This window comes from Ranitomeya variabilis, chromosome 3, assembly GCF_051348905.1.
Source record: "Ranitomeya variabilis isolate aRanVar5 chromosome 3, aRanVar5.hap1, whole genome shotgun sequence".
In the NCBI taxonomy this organism is placed as follows: domain Eukaryota; kingdom Metazoa; phylum Chordata; class Amphibia; order Anura; family Dendrobatidae; genus Ranitomeya; species Ranitomeya variabilis.
Genome location: NC_135234.1, coordinates 219,328,726 through 219,348,973, shown reverse-complemented (window position 1 = coordinate 219,348,973; position 20,248 = coordinate 219,328,726). Strand labels below are relative to the sequence as shown.

The 20,248-nt window shown below is 45.4% G+C and overlaps 1 protein-coding gene across 4 annotated transcripts in view; it reads right to left on the bottom strand.

Moving 5' to 3' along the window:
* LOC143815682 (complement decay-accelerating factor-like) overlaps positions 1-20,248 on the bottom strand; it is a 166,914-nt gene that overhangs the window by 141,501 nt on the left and 5,165 nt on the right. For all 4 annotated transcript variants that reach the window (XR_013223779.1, XM_077295193.1, XM_077295194.1 and 1 more), the window contains exon 2: positions 12,864-12,950. Coding sequence is in view for 3 of the 4 variants with exons in the window: in XM_077295193.1 (XP_077151308.1) it covers positions 12,864-12,939 (76 nt within the window). In the remaining variant the exon portion in view is untranslated. The remainder of the gene's footprint in view (positions 1-12,863; positions 12,951-20,248) is intronic.

Sequence of the window (20,248 nt, the reverse complement as noted above, 5' to 3'; positions counted from 1 at the left end):
GATGGTCAGGTACTTGGCCTCGGCTAACTGATCAAAAGGGTCAACGATACACAACATTGGGCACGCATCATTCACAGACAGTGTTGAGCTCCCTATAGTCCACTCAGAAGTGGGTTGTCCGGTCCTTCGTTGGAACAAAGACTACAGGTGAGGACAGTCTCCTTAGTGCATTTTCTGTCACTCAACACAGAAAAATGAGGGGGCATCTGTGTTTCTGGCAGGTTCCCTGGTAAATGGTAAGTGTCTGACGCTTATCCAGAAGACACAGGACGCTACAGACCTACCACTGACGAGACGGCCATCCTTTTAGACACTTACCATTTCACTAAGGAGACTGTCCTTTTCTTCTGCTTTTGCTACTTATACATATCTGTTGTGAATTCCGTTCTCGGACTCCCTCCTGTGGTCATGAATGGTACTTTGGTGAGTTCTGTCCTTGGACTCCCTCTAGTGGCTTTGAGTGGTACTGCTGGTCCTTGAGGTTGGCTTTCTCAGCTGCCCTCGTTTATTGCTATGTTGGCTTCCCTATTTAACTCCACTCAGATCGTTACTTCATGCCAGCTGTCAGTGTCTCAGTATTGGTTCAGATCTCTCTTGGACTTCTCAGATGACCTGTCTACTCCAGCAGAAGCTAAGTTCCTGCTAGTTCATTTGTTGTTATTGCTTCCGGAATACATTTCTTAGTACTGCTAATTCTAGTCCAGCTTGCTATCATGATATTTCCTTGCTAGCTGGAAGCTCTGGGGGTGCAGAGTTGCACCTCCACACCGTGAGTCGGTGTGGAGGTCTTTTTGCATACTCTGCGTGGTTTTTGTAGTTTTTTGTGCTGACCGCATAGTTCCCTTTTCTATCCTCTGACTATTTAGTGAAGTCTGGCCTCCTTTGCTAAAACCTGTTTCATTCCTGTGTTTGTGACTTTCCTCTAAACTCACAGTCAATATATGTGGGGGGCTGCCTTTTCCTTTGGGGAATTTCTCTGAGGCAAGGTAAGGCTTCTATTTCTATCTTTAGGGGTAGTTAGCTCTTAGGCTGTGAAGAGGCGTCTAGGGAGAGTTAGGTACGCTCCACGGCTATTTCTAGTGTGTGTGATAGGAGTAGGGTTTGCGGTCAGCAGAGTTCCCACTTGCCCAGAGCTTGTCCCGATTTCTAGTTTAACCATCAGGTCATTCCGGGTGCACCTAACCACCAGGTTCATAACAGTACAGCTGGCCCACAAAGTGTTAATGCATCTCAAAAGAGGGATAAGAGAAGTTCTGAACCCATTTCTTTTTTCTTTGCAGTGTGTTTTGTCTCTCTTTTCCTCTTAACCTCTGGGTGGTTCAGGACTCAGGTGTAGATATGGACATTCAAGGTCTGTCCTCTTGTGAGGGTCTTTCTGAAGCCCTTAAGGATGTTATGGTGGGGTTCCCCATGCCTGCTGGTTTGAATGAATCAATGTCCTTAACCATTCAAATTGATCGGCGTTTGCGCGAGCGCAAAGTTGTGCACCATTTGGCGGTGTCCTCTGCATAGGCTCAGGCCTCTGCTCAATGTGATAGGACTTTGACCAGAGCTGAACGGCAAGAAGACAGACCTCAGAATGGGCTGTGTTTTTACTGTGGTGACTCCACTCATGCTATCTCTGATTGTCCTAAGCGCACTAAGCGGTTTGCTAGGTCTGTCACCATTGGTACTGTACAGCCTAAATTTCTTTTGTCTGTTACTCTGATTTGCTCATTGTCGTCCTACTCTGTTATGGCATTTGTGGATTCGGGCGCTGCCCTGAATTTGATGGACTTGGAGTTTGCCAGGCGCTGTGGTTTTTTCTTGGAGCCTTTGCAGTATCCTATTCCACTAAGGGGAATTGATGCTACGCCTTTGGCCAAGAATAAACCTCAGTACTGGACTCAGTTGACCATGTGCATGGCTCCTGCACATCAGGAGGATATTCGCTTTTTGGTGTTGCATAATTTGCATGATGTGGTCGTGTTGGGTTTGCCATGGCTACAGGTTCATAATCCAGTATTGGATTGGAAATCAATGTCTGTCTAGTTGGGGTTGTCAAGGGGTACATGGCGATGTGCTGTTGATGTCAATTTCTTCTTCCACTCCTTCTGAAGTCCCTGAGTTCTTGTCGGATTACCGGGATGTGTTTGATGAACCCAAATACGGTGCTCTACCTCCTCATAGGGATTGTGATTGTGCTATTAATTTGATTCCTGGTAGTAAGTTTCCTAAGGGCCGACTTTTCAATTTATCTGTGCCAGAACACGCCGCTATGCGGAGTTATATAAAGGAGTCCTTGGAGAAGGGGCATATTCGCCAGTCTTCGTCACCGTTGGGAGCAGGGTTCTTTTTTGTGGCCAAGAAGGATGGTTCTCTGAGACCCTGTATAGATTACCGACTTCTCAATAAAATCACGGTCAAATTTCAGTACCCTTTGCCTCTGCTGTCAGATTTGTTTGCTCGGATTAAGGGGGCTAGTTGGTTCACCAAGATAGATCTTCGAAGGGCGTATAATCTTGTGCGTATTAAACAGGGCGATGAATGGAAAACACCGGATTACGTACCGGTAATGCTCTTTTATAGAGCCACGACAGCACCCACTGAGAGAGGGGATCCGCCCCTAGGAACAGGAAAACCTACTGAGAGATAAAAAGGGGCGGTCCCCCTCGCTCCCACAGTTTGGGTTACAGAGATTGCGAGGAACCGCCCACCAGTTTTAGTAGGTCATTCTATATTAACATTTTATCTTAACTTAATTACGTATATTTACAAGAACCAATCACCCTTAATAGTGCTCATATGCAAACTAATATATAAGGGAGGGAAGTGAAGGGGTGCTGTCGTGGCTCTATAAAAGAGCATTACCGGTACGTAATCCGGTGTTTTCTCTTCGCCACGACAGCACCCACTGAGAGACTTTCAGAGATAGTTATTTGGGGGGGATTATTGTGTTAAGAACTGATCTACCGAAACAGAAGTCAGTGGAGGTAGATAGATCTAGTCTATAGTGACTATAGAAGGTAGTAGGAGAGGACCAGGTTGCGGCCTTACATATGAGATCTATTGGAACCTCTGCCCGCTCAGCCCAAGATGATGCTATCGCTCTGGTGGAATGTGCCTTCACAGTCTCAGGTGGATCTTCCCCTTTAGACGAATAGGCCAGGTATATCGCCTCCCGAATCCATCGGGATAAAGTGCCTTTTGTAACACCAGCTCCGTTCCTTTGACCCTGAAAGGAAACAAAGCGAGCCCTGCTCTTCCTCCAGGCGCTAGTCCTGTCTAGATAAGTTATTACAGCCCTTCTCACATCTAAAGTATGGTACTTCTCCTCTTCCTGATTTGTAGGGTTATTATAGAAGGAAGGAAGAAGAATTTCTTGAGACCTATGAAATTTAGTACACATTTTAGGTAGGTAGGAAGGGTCTGTTTTCAGGACAATTCTATCTGGCAATATTGACATAAAGGGAGGATCTACTGATAGTGCCTGTATGTCACTTACCCTTCTTGCCGATACTAGAGCGACAAGAAGAGCAGTCTTGAGGGAGACATGTTTAATATGAGCTGAGTGTAGAGGCTCAAACTGGTGATCTGTCAAGGCTTCAAGGACTAGATTAACATCCCAAGGAGGTAAGTGGGGAATTTGAACTGGTTCTGATCTCTGGCAGGCTGAAATAAATCTGGCTATCCACCTATCACCCGCAATGTTGTGACTATACAAGGCTCCTAGTGCAGAAACTTGTACTTTTAAGGTACTAACTGCAAGGCCTAAATCACGTCCTCTCTGGAGAAATTCGAGAATAATAGAGACCGGAATTTCATTTGACAGGGCTGATGGATAGAGGCTTAAGAATTTTTTCCACACTCTTACATAGATCGATGTAGTGGATCTTTTCCTACTTAGCAATAAGGTATCAATTACTTTATCAGAGAAGCCTCTTAGTTTTAACAGCGCCTCTCAAATTCCAGGCTGTCAACCGTAGTCCCTTCACATGAGGGTGGTTGAAGGGCCCCTGGAAGAGAAGATCCTGATCCTCTGGGAGAATCCATGGATCCGAGATGGACATGGCTCTGAGCAGGGAAAACCATGGTCTCTTTGGCCAAAACGGGGCAATCAATATTATGTTTGCTCTGTCCTCCCTTATCTTCCTGATTACTGTTGGAAGAAGAATCAACGGAGGAAAGGCATATACCTTCTGAAATGTCCATGGAACCTGGAGGGCATCGAGAACATCGGGGTTGTCGGTTCGGAACATTGAGGCGAATGTTTTTACCTGCCTGTTGTCTCTTGTAGCGAAGAGATCTATGTGGGGTATACCCCATTTCATGGTTATCATCTTGAATATCTGATGATTTAACACCCACTCCCCTTGGTGGAGGGTATGACGACTGAGAAAGTCCGCTTTTGAGTTGTCTACTCCTCGGACATGTAGAGCTGACAAGGACAGAAGATGGTTCTCGGCTAGAGTTAGGATGTCTTCGGCTATAGACATGAGAGTGCCTGATCTTGTTCCCCCTTGATGATTGATGTAAGCCACTGATGTCATGTTGTCTGAGAGAACTCTGGTATGTGTTCCGTGTAGCTGCGGAAGGAATTCACATAGGGCATGATAGATAGCTTTTACTTCTTTTTTATTAGATGAGTCATCTGACTCCGTAACCGACCATAGTCCTTGGGCTAACTGGTCCCCTAAGTGTGCTCCCCAACCACTAGGACTGGTATCTGTAAATATTATGTTTGAGGGTTTAACCACCCAGGGAACCCCGCTAGTTAGATGATCCGGTTCTAGCCACCAGGTTAGGGATTGGATTACGTCACCGGAAAGGGAAATTTTACCGTCTAATCGTCCTTGTAATTTTATCTCCTCATGTAAAATTGCATACTGTAAACACCTTGAATGGAACTGAGCCCATGGAACAGCCGGTATACACGACGTGAAGGAGCCAAGTAGGGACATGCCTTCCCGCAGGGAAATTATAGGTTTATCTAATACAGACTGAACTTTATTTCTAACTGTTTTCTGGGAGGAAACATTTTTGTTTTATAGAGTCTAATATAATCCCCAAAAATGTTTGCCGAGTTGTCGGGACTAGCCTAGATTTATCCCAATTTATTAACCACCCTAATTTCTGCAAAGATGAAATTATATCACACAATCGTTGCTGACATTATGAAGGGGATTTTCCTACTACCAAGAGGTCGTCTAGGTATGGGATTATGAGGGTGTCTTTTGATCTTAGATATGACATTACCTCTGACATCAGTTTAGTGAACACCCTTGGAGCTATTGATAGTCCAAAGGGCATCGCTGTATACTGAAAATGTCGTATACACCCATTTAGTACAATCGCCACGCGGAGATATTGTTGATGTTCCTTAAAGATTGGTAGATGGTAATACGCATCTTTCAAGTCAAGAACCGCCATAAAGCAATGGGGTAACAGGAGTTTTATGGTGGACCGGATAGATTCCACTTTAAAGGTTTGATTTTCTAAGAAGGTGTTCAGTTTTTTAAGATTTATAATGGTTCTGAACGATCCATCAGGTTTTGGAATTAAAAATAAAGGGGAATAGAACCCTTTCCCTTCCTGAAGAAATGGAACCTCCACCAAAACTCCTTTTGACAGAAGATTCATTACTTCTTGCTCTAATACCTCCTGTTGAGACGGCGATTTTAAAGAAGTCAATAGAAATGAGTCCGGAGGGACTCGGGCAAATTTTAACTTTAAACCAGAGGTGATGAGACTATTTGCCCACACGTTTGATGTTATTTTCCTCCATTGGTTTGAGAAGGAGGACAATCTACCTCCCACAGGTAGATCTGCTCTAACGGGGTTTGTCTTCAGGTTTGAAAGGGCGCTTCCCAAAGAATGCACCCCTTTGTTTGGTATCTCTAGGGGTCCAGCGGTCTTGGTTCTTAAAATCTTTTCTTTTATTAAACACGGGCTTCCGGAACGCTCTCCTATAGGACGGAAGGTAATTATTATTAGGGAAGCCCTTCTTTCTCTCTCCCGCTTTAGTGAGGATTTCGTCCAGTTTGGTACCAAACAGGTACTCACCCTGATATGGGAGGCCACATAATTTGGATTTCGTCTGGAGATCACCCTTCCAGCCCTTAAGCCACAGGGCTCTACGTGCTGCATTCATCAGACCTACCGACTTGGCTGCCAAGCGTATGGAGTCGGCAGATGAGTCCGCTAGGAAGGCTGTAGCACCCCTAATTAAGGGTATAGAGGACCTCAGTTTGTCTCTAGAGAGACCGCCTTTTAGTCCTTCCTCTAAGTCATTTAGCCAGACTAACATGGACCTAGCGGTGCATGTTGCTGAAATAGCCGGTCTAAAAGCTCCCGTACATGACTCCCAGGCTCTTTTTAACAGAGAGTCGGCTTTGCGGTCCAGTGGGTCCTGTAATGAACCTGAATCCTCTACAGGTAACAGGGATTTTTTTGATGTGGATGCCACTGCTGCGTCCACCTTCGGGGCTTTTGTCCATGTTGCAAACTCTTCATTATTGAAGGGATAACGCCTTTTTGAGGATGGTGGTAATTAATCCCCTTTGTCCCTGAGTCTCCCACTCTTTTTTGACTAGATTTTTTACCGCCGCTATTATTGGAAAGGAGGGTCTTTTCTTCTCCGATAAACCAGCGAACATTATGTCCTGCTGCGTTTTCGGGACTTTCGAATTCTCAATGCCCATGGTGTTACAAACGGACTTCACAAGGTTATCAATACTATCAGTGGGAAAGCATGTATCCTGATCATCATCTGAGGAAGCATATTCGTTGGTAATATCCCAGTCTGCCTTCTCCATATCAGAAGACTGATCAGATATAGGGGACACGTACCCCTTTTTCTCTTTGGTACATGGCTCTTTGTCAGAACTATGAAGGGCTCGTAATTCCTGCCTAATCATAAGTCTGATATCTTCTGATTTAATTGCGGCTTCCTGCCGTAAGGTGGAATTAATGCATGATTTGCAAAGCCTCTTTGTGTAACTATCCGGAAGGGGCTGGAGACATAACGCACACTGCTTGTGTTTCGTCTTTTCAGTTTTCTTTGCCTAGGGTGTATAGAAGGAGAGGGAACAATAAGCAGCCTATCAGGGTAGATGCACACTCACCCCAGTGAAGCTGTCTGTTTAAGGTACCGACTGACGAGGAGGAGACTGTGGCAGAGAAATAGCTCGGTCCGACTTCTTCCTAGAAGATCCGCTCTGATTAGAGCGACTGCTGCTGCCCCGGCTGCGTGGGATGGTTGCGGTAGCTTCCACAGAAGGCACCACAGAGTCCTGCATGGAATCCATATTGGATGCCGGAGACTTAGCGCCGGCGTCCTTTTCACATGGGGGCCGCCATCTTCTTCCGGTTGAACCCGGAAGTGCTAATCACTTCCGGGTCGCGGCCATACTATATGCACCCGCGCTGCCACCGGCATCAGCGCGGGTGCCGTCCACCTCCTCTCTCACCCCGGAGTTTACCTCAGCACCCCCGGGGAAATAGTGGAGCTCCACGCCGCATGAGAGCTCGCCAAAGCGCAGCGCTCACCCTACCTCGGCGCTTGGTCCCGCAGACGATCCGGGTGGTTTTTCCATGAGCCAGGAACCCCTGCAGTTCTGGCCTCATGGTGCCTGCCAGCAGAGGGGGAGCTGAGAAGAGGACCCCCGACGCTGCATCCAGCTCTGGAGCCCTTGCCGTCCTCACAGGTAAACTGCGCAAGCGGCATCCAGGCTAGGCATCCTCTTCTCCGTGGATTTCCCATAGGAACAGGAAACCAAACTGTGGGAGCGAGGGGGACCGCCCCTTTTATCTCTCCGTAGGGTTTCCTGTTCCTAGGGGCGGATCCCCTCTCTCAGTGGGTGCTGTCGTGGCGAAGAGAAAACAGCATTTAATACGCCCGAGGGCCATTTTGAGTACCTGGTGATGCCTTTTGGGCTTTCTAATGCTCCATCTGTGTTTCAGTCCTTTATGCATCATATCTTCCGAAAGTATCTGGATAGATTCATGATTGTATATTTGGATGATATTTTGGTCTTTTCGGATGATTGGGAGTCTCATGTTAAGCAGGTCAGAATGGTATTCCAGGTCCTTCGTGCTAATTCCTTGTTTGTGAAGGGGTCTAAATGTCTCTTCGGAGTTCAGAAGGTTTCCTTTTTGGGCTTCATTTTTTCCCCTTCTACTATCGAGATGGATCCTGTTAAAGCTCAGGCCATTTATGATTGGACTCAACCTACATCTGTGAAAGCCTTCAGAAATTCCTGGGCTTTGCTAATTTTTACCGTCGCTTCATCGCTAACTTTTCTAGTATGGTTAAACCTTTGACTGATTTGACAAAGAAAGGTGCTGATGTGGTGAATTGGTCCTCTGCGGCCGTTGAGGCTTTTCAGGAGTTGAAAAGTCGCTTTTCTTCGGCCCCTGTGTTGCGTCAGCCAGATGTTTCGCTCCCTTTTCAGGTCGAGGTTGATGCTTCTGAGATTGGAGCAGGGGCTGTTTTGTCTCAAATAAGTTCTGATGGCTCTGTGATGAAGCCATGTGCTTTCTTTTCTAGAAAGTTTTCGCCTGCTGAGCGTAATTATGATGTTGGCAATCGGGAGTTGCTGGCTATGAAGTGGGCATTCGAGAAGTGGCGACATTGGCTTGAGGGGGCCAAGCACCGCGTGGTGGTCTTGACGGATCACAAGAATCTGACTTATCTCGAGTCTGCCAAGTGGTTGAATCCTAGACAGGCTCGATGGTCGCTGTTTTTCTCCCGTTTCGATTTTGTGGTCTCCTACCTTCCGGGTACTAAGAATGTGAAGGCTGATGCCCTTTCTAGGAGTTTTGTGCCTGATTCTCCGGGAGTCCCAGAGCCGGCTGGTATTCTCAAAGAGGGGGTAATTCTGTCTGCTATCTCCCCTGATTTGTGGCGGGTGGTGCAGGAGTTTCAGGCTGATAGACCTGACCGTTGTCCAGCGGAGAAACTGTTTGTCCCTGATAGATGGACTAGTAGAGTTATTTCTGAGGTTCATTGTTCGGTGTTGGCTGGTCATCCTGGGATTTTTGGTACCAGAGATTTGGGGGCTAGGTCCTTCTGGTGGCCTTCCTTGTCACGGGATGTGCGTTCTTTTGTGCAGTCCTGTGGGACTTGTGCTCGGGCTAAGCCCTGCTGTTCTCGTGCAAGTGGGTTGCTTTTGCCCTTGCCGGTCCCGAAAAGGCCCTTGACGCATATTTCCATGGATTTTATTTCTGATCTTCCTGTCTCTCAAAGGATGTCTGTCATCTGGGTGGTCTGTGATCGCTTTTCTAAGATGGTCCATTTGGTACCCCTACCTAAATTACCTTCCTCCTCTGATTTGGTGTTGGACAGAGGTTCCCAGCTTGTCTCTAAGTTTTGGCGGTCCTTTTGTGCTAAGATGGGCATTGATTTGTCTTTTTCTTCGGCTTTCCATCCTCAGACAAATGGCCAAACCGAACGAACCAATCTGAGATGCTTTGTTTCTGCTGATCAGGATGATTGGGTGACCTTCTTGCCTTTGGCTGCGTTCGCCCTTAATAATCGGGCTAGTTCGGCTACTTTGGTTTCGCCTTTTTTCTGCAATTCTGGTTTTTATCCTGGTTTTTCTTCAGGGCAGGTTGAGCCTTCTGACTGTCCTGGTGTGGATTCTGTGGCGGACAGGTTGCAGCAAATTTGGACTCACGTAGTGGACAATTTGACGTTGTCCCAGGAGAAGGCTCAACGTTTCGCTAACCGCCGTCGCTGTGTTGGTCCCCGACTTCGTGTTGGGGATTTGGTTTGGTTGTCATCTCGTTATGTTCCTATGAAGGTTTCTTCTCCTAAGTTTAAGCCTCGTTTCATTGGTCCTTATAAGATTTCTGAAATCCTCGATCCTGTGTCATTTCGTTTGGCCCTTCCAGCTTCTTTTGCCATCCATAATGTGTTCCATAGGTCGTTGTTGCGGAGATATGTGGCGCCTATGGTTCCCTCCGTTGTTCCTCCTGCTCCGGTGTTGGTCGAGGGGGAGTTGGAGTATGTGGTAGAGAAGATTTTGGATTCTCGTATTTCAAGACGGAAGCTTCAATACCTGGTTAAATGGAAGGGCTATGGTCAGGAGGATAATTCCTGGGTTGTTGCCTCCGATGTCCATGCTGCCGATTTAGTTCGTGCCTTCCATTTGGCTCGTCCTGATCGGCCTGGGGCCCTGGTGAGGGTTCGGTGACCCCTCCTCAAGGGGGGGTACTGTTGTGAATTCCGTTCTCGGACTCCTTCCTGTGGTCATGAATGGTACTTTGGTGAGTTCTGTCCTTGGACTCCCTCTAGTGGCTTTGAGTGGTACTGCTGGTCCTTGAGGTTGGCTTTCTCAGCTGCCCTCGTTTATTGCTATGCTGGCTTTCCTATTTAACTCCACTCAGATCGTTACTTCATGCCAGCTGTCAGTGTCTCAGTATTGGTTCAGATCTCTCTTGGACTTCTCAGATGACCTGTCTACTCCAGCAGAAGCTAAGTTCCTGCTAGTTCATTTGTTGTTATTGCTTCCGGAATATATTTCTTAGCACTGCTAATTCTAGTCCAGCTTGCTATCATGATATTTCCTTGCTAGCTGGAAGCTCTGGGGGTGCAGAGTTGCACCTCCACACCGTGAGTCGGTGTGGAGGTCTTTTTGCATACTCTGCGTGGTTTTTGTAGTTTTTTGTGCTGACCGCATAGTTCCCTTTTCTATCCTCTGACTATTTAGTGAAGTCTGGCCTCCTTTGCTAAAACCTGTTTCATTCCTGTGTTTGTGACTTTCCTCTAAACTCAGTCAATATATGTGGGGGCTGCCTTTTCCTTTGGGGAATTTCTCTGAGGCAAGGTAAGGCTTCTATTTCTATCTTTAGGGGTAGTTAGCTCTTAGGCTGTGAAGAGGCGTCTAGGGAGAGTTAGGTACGCTCCACGGCTATTTCTAGTGTGTGTGATATGAGTAGGGTTTGCGGTCAGCAGAGTTCCCACTTCCCCAGAGCTTGTCCCGATTTCTAGTTTAACCATCAGGTCATTCCGGGTGCACCTAACCACCAGGTCCATAACACATATCTATTCGGAAACCATGTAACCCCATGAGTAAGACCCGGGAGGGTCGAAACGTTGGGTTTCTATCTGCACGTATTCTTTAATAGCATTTTCTGTGGCAACTTTTTGTTATCCAGAATAAACTTGTTGAATACTTTTGCATCATACCAATCCTGAGTGTGCGATAATTCTCAATACATGATACACATGATGGACGGCAGACTCTTTCCTTTCGGGATTGTTGATGAACAAATCCCGGAAGGGATGTTAGGTTGCCCACAGCTGGGATTATTGGTCTGACAAGAGCAGGTTGTAAACCTCCACATCCTCGATGGTCCCACCCATCCTAGCCTGGACGAGCATATCCGAGAGGTCTCTGCCTCTCCCTCTTCTGTCGTCAGGTTGCATACGAGGAGGGCACAAGCCTCCTGCTCATTACGTGCCTTCATCATGTTCACGTGGAAAGCCTTCCACCTTCCTCAGGCTTGGTGCAGGATGACCAGGTACGTTACGGCACTGAGCTGCTGGCGATTGAGGTACGGACCTTCCTAAGCCACCTGAAGCTTGTCCTGGGGTAGATACACCAATACCCACACCTTTTGACCCACCTATAGGTCCTCTCACAAGCATTCTGGTTGTACCATTGCTTCTGGGCGGACTATGCTTGCATCATATTAACGTGCACCAGCTGCGCCAAAATCTGCATCTTGTCACGGAAGCGCACTACATACTCGATGACTGACACTCCAGGGGTGGCCAAGTATCCTTCCCAGACCTCTTTCACCAGAGCCAGGGGCCCCCGCACACGTTGCCTCTACAGGAGGCTTGAAGGGGAAAAACAGTGTTGAGAATGGTGGAACCTACCAGTAAGCAAATAGCTGGTGTGGGAGGTACCGCTCCTAGTTTTTGACCAATGTGTTAAGCATCTGCTGCAGGGTGCCACTGAACCGTTCGCACAGGTCGTTGGTCTGTGGGTGGTATGGGCTGGCCACCAGATATTGCACCTGTACCTGCTTACAGACGGACAGATTAAGACTACTTTCACACTAGCGTTGTTTGCTGTCCGTCGCAATGCGTCGTTTTGGAGAAAAAACGCATCCTGCAAAGTTGCCCGCGGCATGCGTTTATTCTCCATAGACTTGCATTAGCGACGCATTGCGATGGATTGCCACAAGTCGCATCCGTCGTGCGACGGATGCGTCGTGTTTTGCCGGAACTTCGGCACAAAAAAGTTCCATGTAACGTTTTATTGTGCATCGAGTCCGCCATTTTCGACTGCGCATAGGCGGCTGAAACTCCGCCCCCTCCTTCCCGGAACTCACAATGGGCAGCGGATGCATTGTAAAACTGCATCCGCTGCCCACGTTGTGCTACATTAACACACTGTCCGTCGGTACGTCTGGCCGACGGTTTGCGACGGCCCGTACCGACGGACTAGTGTGAAAGTAGCCTAACTTATAATTTAATTAACAAAACATAGACTATGGGATTTGTGACAACTAGTCAATGGAAAATATTTTAAATTCAGATTTGACGGTTACGGCTTAAGCAACAGCAGAATTTGTTGTTTTTTATGTACTGCGGGATCTGGCTGGCTGGATGTTGAGTAGTTCAGACTGTCACAGTTGAAGGGGTTGTCCGGTCCCAATTGATAAGTCTTCAGTCACTATACCCTCCTGCTCAGACTCAGAAACAAGCGAATCCCCGCAGTACACAGTGCGTGCGCTGGGGGGATTCATAAGTCTGCAGTCACACAGAGTCACTGCAAATTTATCAATTTAGACTGAACAACCCCTTTAAACAGAGGTGATAAAAAATAGTCACAGTAAAACCAGTTGAAGCTGAAAAACACTGAACTTACCCCTAATACAATTTATCTGTGATGAGAAAATTAAGAAAACTGTCCAAATTCTTCCAGCTGTATACCACACAGACATTTTAGAGAATCCTGTAAGGGAAAAACATACAGCTATAAATGCATCACTATTTGCATACAAATGCTGCACATCAACATAAAAAAATGTACATTAATCCCTTCTTCTGTTTTTACATTTTGGGAGTTTCCATTTTTTTGCTCCCCATCTTTCCAGAGCCATAACTTTCTTATTTTTCCCATCAATATGGCCATGTGAGGGCTTGCTTTTTGCAGGATGAGTTGTATGGTACTTTTGAACGACGCCATTGGTTTTGCCATATAGTGTACTAGAAAACAGGAAAAAAATTCAAAGTGGGGTAAAAATGCAAAAATGTGCTAGGCTGTGGGCGGCTGTGCGTGGCTGTGCTGGGTGCGGCGGCTGTGGACGGCTGTGCTGGGTGCGGCGGCTGTTGCCACCTGATTCATTTCCGCCGCCATTTTCTTGGTCCTGCTCCCGGAATCGGCGCCTGCGCAGTCCGCGCTTTCCGGCGCCATTTTCTTGAAGACACACTGCAATGTGTCTTCAAGAAAATGGCGCCGGAAAGCGCGGCCTGCGCAGGCGCCGATTCCGGGAGCAGGACCAAGAAAATGGCGGCGGAAATGAATCAGGTGGCGTAAGTAACAAATAGCTGTGGCATGAAGTGCCACAGCCTCATGGCACAGCAATTTGTTACTTGCGCTACCTCATTCATTTCCGGCGCCATTTTCTGTGTCCTCCTGGTGCCGGAATAGGCGCCTGCGCAGTCCGCGCTTTCCGGCGCCATTTTCTTGAAGACACACTGCAATGTGTCTTCAAGAAAAAGGCGCCGGAAAGCGCGGACTGCGCAGGCGCAGATTCCGGGAGCAGGGGGACATTCATGGCCCGGAATCGCGTCGGTGGAACGGGACAGGTAATTATACTCACCCTCCGCCTCCTGGCTCGTCCCTGTTTCTCCGTTGGAGATCGCGGTGTGCGTTCAGCGCTTACGCATACCGCGATCTCCTGGGAGCGTCGCTCTGTGGGGTCCAAACTGCGCCGGCGCTTGCGCAGTCTATAAAGGCTTCGGACAGAGGGACGCTCCCAGCGTTATATTATAGATTGGTGCCAATATGGGTACTGTGCTGTTTGCAGATGCTCAGGTGTTTGAGGATGTTCACTCTTGTATCGTCTTACGGTTCCCCCTGAGGGATAAATGTACACCTCTTAAATTGTGATTATACTAGTCCATATATAGAGCCTAGAAATGTGGGTTTGGGTGTACTCACTCTTGATGGGCGGTCAACATGCTGATAACCATCAGCTAGTGGGAGGCGCTCAGGGCAGGATATATGTCTTGTGTAATGGAATTTGGGAGGATCGTCTCCCTGAGTGAATGTGCCAATACACCATACAGATCAACATGCACACATGTTAATAGTGCCCACTGCACTGACGAATACTCACTGATTCCCCGTGCTGCACGGCCTGGATATCGTGTAGGTCGCAAGCGAGTTACCGCTGTGATTTTGTGAGGTAGACCCGCAATCTACCTCACAAAATCACAGCGGTAACTCGCTTGCGACCTACACGATATCCAGGCCCTGCAGCACGGGGAATCAGTGAGTATTCATCAGTGCAGTGGGCACTATTAACATGTGTGCTTGTTGATCTGTATGTTGTATTGGCACATTCACTCAGGGAGACGATCCTCCCAAACTCCATTACACAGGACATATATCCTGCCCTGAGCGCCTCCCACTAGCTGATGGTTATCAGCATGTTGACCGCCCATCAAGAGTGAGTACACCCAAACCCACATTTCTAGGCTCTATATATGGACTAGTGTAATCACAATTTAAGAGGTGTACATTTATCCCTCAGGGGGAACCGTAAGACGATACAAGAGTGAACATCCTCAAACACCTGAGCATCTGCAAACAGCACAGTACCCATATTGGTACCAATAACTTATAACGCCACCCGCAACAGGCATCAAACAGGATCCGGAGTCTATCTATACTTTTTCCAACATTAGCAAATTGTAAGTGGTTTTTAACCCATATTTCTAACCCATATCTTATTTTAACCCCTTCACCCCCAAGGGTGGTTTGCACGTTAATGACCGGGCCAATTTTTACAATTCTGACCACTGTCCCTTTATGAGGTTATAACTCTGGAACGCTTCAACGGATCTTGGCGATTCTGACATTGTTTTCTCGTGACATATTGTACTTCATGATAGTGGTAACATTTCTTCGATATAATTTGCGTTTATTTGTGAAAAAAACGAATATTTGGCGAAAATTTTGAAAATTTCGCAATTTTCCAACTTTGAATTTTTATGCCCTTAAATCACAGACATATGTCACGCAAAATACTTAATAAGTAACATTTCCCATATGTCTACTTTACATCAGCACAATTTTGGAACCAAAATTTTTTTTTTGTGACGGAGTTATAAGAGTTAAAAGTTGACCAGCAATTTCTCATTTTTACAACACCATTTTTTTTAAGGGACCACATCTCATTTGAAGTCATTTTGACGGGTCTATATGATAGAAAATACCCAAGTGTGACACCATTCTAAAAACTGCACCCCTCAAGGTACTCAAAACCACTTTCAAGAAGTTTATTAACCCTTCAGGTGATTCACAGGAATTTTTGGAATGTTTAAATAAAAATGAACATTTAACTTTTTTTCACAAAAAATTTATTTCAGCTCCAATTTGTTTTATTTTACCAAGGGTAACAGGAGAAAATAGACCCCAAAATTTCTTGTACAATTTGTCCTGAGTACGCTGATACCCCATATGTGGGGGTAAACCACTGTTTGGGCGCATGGCAGAGCTCGGAAGGAAAGGAGCGCCATTTGACTTTTCAATGCAAAATTGACTGGAATTGAGATGGGACGCCATGTTGCATTTGGAGAGCCCCTGATGTGCCTAAACATTGAAACCCCCCACAAGTGACACCATTTTGGAAAGTAGACCCCCTAAGGATCTTATCTAGATGTGTGGTGAGCACTTTGACCCAACAAGTGCTTCACAGAAGTTTATAATGCAAAGCCGTAAAAATAAAAAATCATATTTTTTCACAAAAATGATCTTTTCGCCCCCATTTTTTTATTTCCCCAAGGGTAAGAGAAGAAATTAGACCACAAAAGTTGTTGTGCAATTTGTCCTGAGTACGACGATACCCCATATGTGGGGGGGAACCACTGTTTGGGCGCATGACAGAGCTCGGAAGGGAAGGAGCGCCATTTGGAATGCAGACTTAAATGGATTGGTCTGCAGGCGTCACGTTACATTTGCAGAGCCCCTGATGTACCCAAACAGTACAAACCCCCCACAAGTGACCCCATATCGGAAACTATACCCCCCAAGGAACTTATCTAGATGTGTTGTGAGAACTTTGAACCCCCAAGTGTTTCACTACAGTTTACAACACAGAGCCGTGAAAATAAAAAATCTTTTTTTTCCCACAAAACTTATTTTTTGGCCCCCAGTTTTGTATTTTCCCAAGGGTAACAGGAGAAATTGGACCCCAAAAGATGATGTCCAATTTGTCCTGAGTACGCTGATACCCCATATGTTGGGGTAAACCCCTGTTTGGGCACACGGGAGAGCTCTGAAGGGAGGGAGCACTGTTTTCCTTTTTCAACGCAGAATTGGCTGGAATTCAGATCGGATGCCATGTCCCGTTTGGAGAGCCCCTGATGTGCCTAAACAGTGGAAACCCCCCAATTATAACTGAAACCCTAATCCAAACACACCCCTTACCCTAATCCCAACAGTAACCCTAACCACTCCTCTAATCCAGACACACCCAACCCTATTCCCAACCGTAAATGTAATCCAAACCCTAACCCTATCTTTAGCCCCAACCCTAACTGTAGCCCCAACCCTAGCCGTAACACTAGCCGTAACACTAGCCGTAACACTAGCCGTAACACTAGCCGTAACACTAGCCCCAACCCTTGCCCTAACCCTTGCCCTAACCGTAACCCTAACCCTAGCCCTAACGCTAGCCCTAACCCTAACCGTAATGGGAAAATGGAAATAAATACATTTTTTAATTTTTTTATTTTTCCCTAACTAAGGGGGTGATGAAGGGGGGTTTGATTTACTTTTATAGCGGGTTTTTTAGCGGATTTTTATGATTGGCAGCCGTCACACACTGAAAGACGCTTTTCATTGCAAAAAATATTTTTTTGCGTTACCACATTTTGAGAGCTGTAATTTTTCCATATTTGAGTCCACAGAGTCATGTGAGATCTTGTTTTTTGCGGGACAAGTTGACGTTTTTATTGGTAACATTTTCGGACACGTGACATTTTTTGATCGCTTTTTATTCCGATTTTTGTGAGGCAGAGTGATCAAAAACCAGCTATTCATGAATTTCTTTTGGGGGAGGCGTTTATACCGTTCCGCGTTTGGTAAAATTGATAAAGCAGTTTTATTCGTCGGGTCAGTACGATTACAGCGATATCTCATTTATATCATTTTTTTATGTTTTGGCGCTTTTATACGATAAAAACTATTTTATAGAAAAAATAATTATTTTGGTATCGCTTTATTCTCAGGACTATAACTTTTTTATTTTTTTGCTGATGATTGCTGTATGGTGGCTCGTTTTTTGCGGGACAAGATGACGTTTTCAGCGGTACCATGGTTATTTATATCAGTCTTTTTGATCGCGTGTTATTCCACTTTTTGTTCGGCGGTATGATAATAAAGCGTTGCTTTTTGCCTCTTTTTTTTTTTCTTACGGTGTTTACTGAAGGGGTTAACTAGTGGGGCAGTTTTATAGGTTGGGTCGTTACGACGCGGCGATACTAAATATGTGTACTTTTATTGTTTTTTTTATTTTATTTAGCTAAAGAAATGTATTTATGGGAATAATATTTTTTTTTTCTTTATTTAGGATATTTTTTAAAAAAAAATTTTTTACACACATGTGGGGAATTTTTTTTTTACTTTTTTACTTTGTCCCAGGGGGGGACATTACAGATCATTGATCTGACAGTGTGCACAGCACTCTGTCAGATCGACGATCTGCTGTGCAGGGCTGCAGGCTTACCAGCGCCTGCTCTGAGCAGGCACTCGGTAAGCCACCTCCCTCCCTGCAGGACCCGGATGCCGCGGCCATCTTGGATCCGGGACCTGCGGCGAGGAGGGAGGTAGGAGACCCTCGGAGCAACGCGATCACATCGCGTTGCTCCGGGGGTCTCAGGGAAGCCCGCAGGGAGCCCCCTCCCTGCGCGATGCTTCCCTGTACCGCCGGTACACCGCGATCGCGGTGTGCCGGGGGTTAATGTGCCGGGGGCGGTCCGTGACCGCTCCTGGCACATAGTGCCGGATGTCAGCTGCGATATGCAGCTGACACCCGGCCGCGCTCCCCCCGTGAGCGCGGCCGATCGCGTATGACGTACTATCCCGTCGGTGGTCATACGGGCCCACCCCACCTCGACGGGATAGTACGTCTAATGTCAGAAAGGGGTTAAAATTTTACCCTATTGTAGTTAGCGCAGGTAAATATTACTCCTACTAATTCCTAAAAAATATTAAAGGGCAATTCTTTTGGAATTTTTAATTAAAAAAACAGTTATTAAGCCGTTAAATAGATTTAAAAGAAAGAAATCGCACAACAAATTGTTGGGTTTACTTTCTCCTGTTACCCTTGTAAAAATGAAAAATTTGGGGCTAAAGCAACATTTTCATGGGAAAAAAAGTTTTCAGAGCTCAATATTATAAATTTCTGTTCAACATGGTCATCACATTTATCTGTAAATTCATGGATGAGTGTAATTTCCAAAATGTAATCACTTGGTGGGGAGGGGTTCTACTGCTCTGGCACCGAAATGGCACTGCAAATGCTGCATGGCATCTAGAATCCAATCCCTTCTGAGATCTGCCATGTGCCCAAGTTTCCAACTACATATGGGATAGCTGTGTACCCAGGAGAAATTGAACAATCTAGTTGTGATGTCCATTTTCTCCTTTTAAAAAAATTGGCTGGAAAAAAATAAAATAAAAAAAATAATAATTTCTTCCAAATTGCAATAAATCCTGTGAAGCACCTAAAGGGTTAAGAAGCTATCCCAATACAGGATTGAATGAGATGAAGGGTGCACATTGTAAAACGAAGACCTATTTGCAGGTTTTCTATCATATAGGCTCCTCAACGTTACTTCAAAAGTGAAACGGTCCCTAAAACTATAGGTTTTGTATATTTCATTGAAAAAATAAAAAATTGCTGCTAAAATGTTTAGTCTCCAAACATCCTTCAAAAAAAAAAAAAAAGTCTTACAAGAATGATGCCGATGTAAAGTAGACATATGCTAAATGTTATAAATGTTATTTATTAACTCTTGTGTGACTAGCTGGTTTAAGGGAATTAAAATTCAAAGTTCGGACATTGCTAAATTTTCTAAATTTTTGATAATTTCACAAATGCAAGTAATATAAACCTAAATTTACTACTATTTGAAGCATAAGGTGTCATGAAAAACTATCTCCGAACCACTGGGCTATACAGAATGATTGCAGTTACTATCACACAAATTACGCTGGTCAGAATTGAAACATTTGGCCTTGTCAGGAAGGTTAGAACAGTCTTCAGCAGGAAGGGGTTAAAGAACCCCACCAATCTATGTTATCCTCTGTCCTACGGGTAAAGGATAGCTTAATTTCACAGGCCAATCTGTTTAAAGAGGTTGTCCACTATCTTGACTGTTAGAACAAACTCAAAAATTGAACGCAGCGTATCATATGTGCAACAAACAGGAAATACCATATGCATTAATCTGTACATAACGGGGTAAATATGTGCGAAAAATGTGGAACATACAAGTAAAAATATAACAACTTTATTGAACAGTGGGTGGCAATGAATGGAACTACATTCGACCAAGTGCCAGCACTTATGTAAAAACAGAAATGAGCACAAATGCAGAGCAATAAAATGGAAGACCATCAAAAAGGGGACCATGAACAGGTAATGACCTATTAATAAACATATAACATATACGGTACTGGTTATATGTATATAGCTGAAAAATAGACAGATATATAAATGCATAGAACCTGAACACAATATACAGTTCTGCCAAAAATTAAGAGACCACTACATCAATACCTGTCATGGGCAGCCCAATCTCCAAACCTGAACCCCATTGAAAACCTCTGGAATGTAATCAAGAGGATGGATGGATAGTCACAAGCCATCAAACAAAGAAGAACTGCTTAAATTTTTGTGCCAAGGAGCAATGTGAAAAACTGGTGGAAAGCATGCCAAGACGCATGAAAGCTGTGATTAAAAATCATGGTTATTCCACAAAATATTGATTTCTGAACTCATCTGGGGTTAAAAC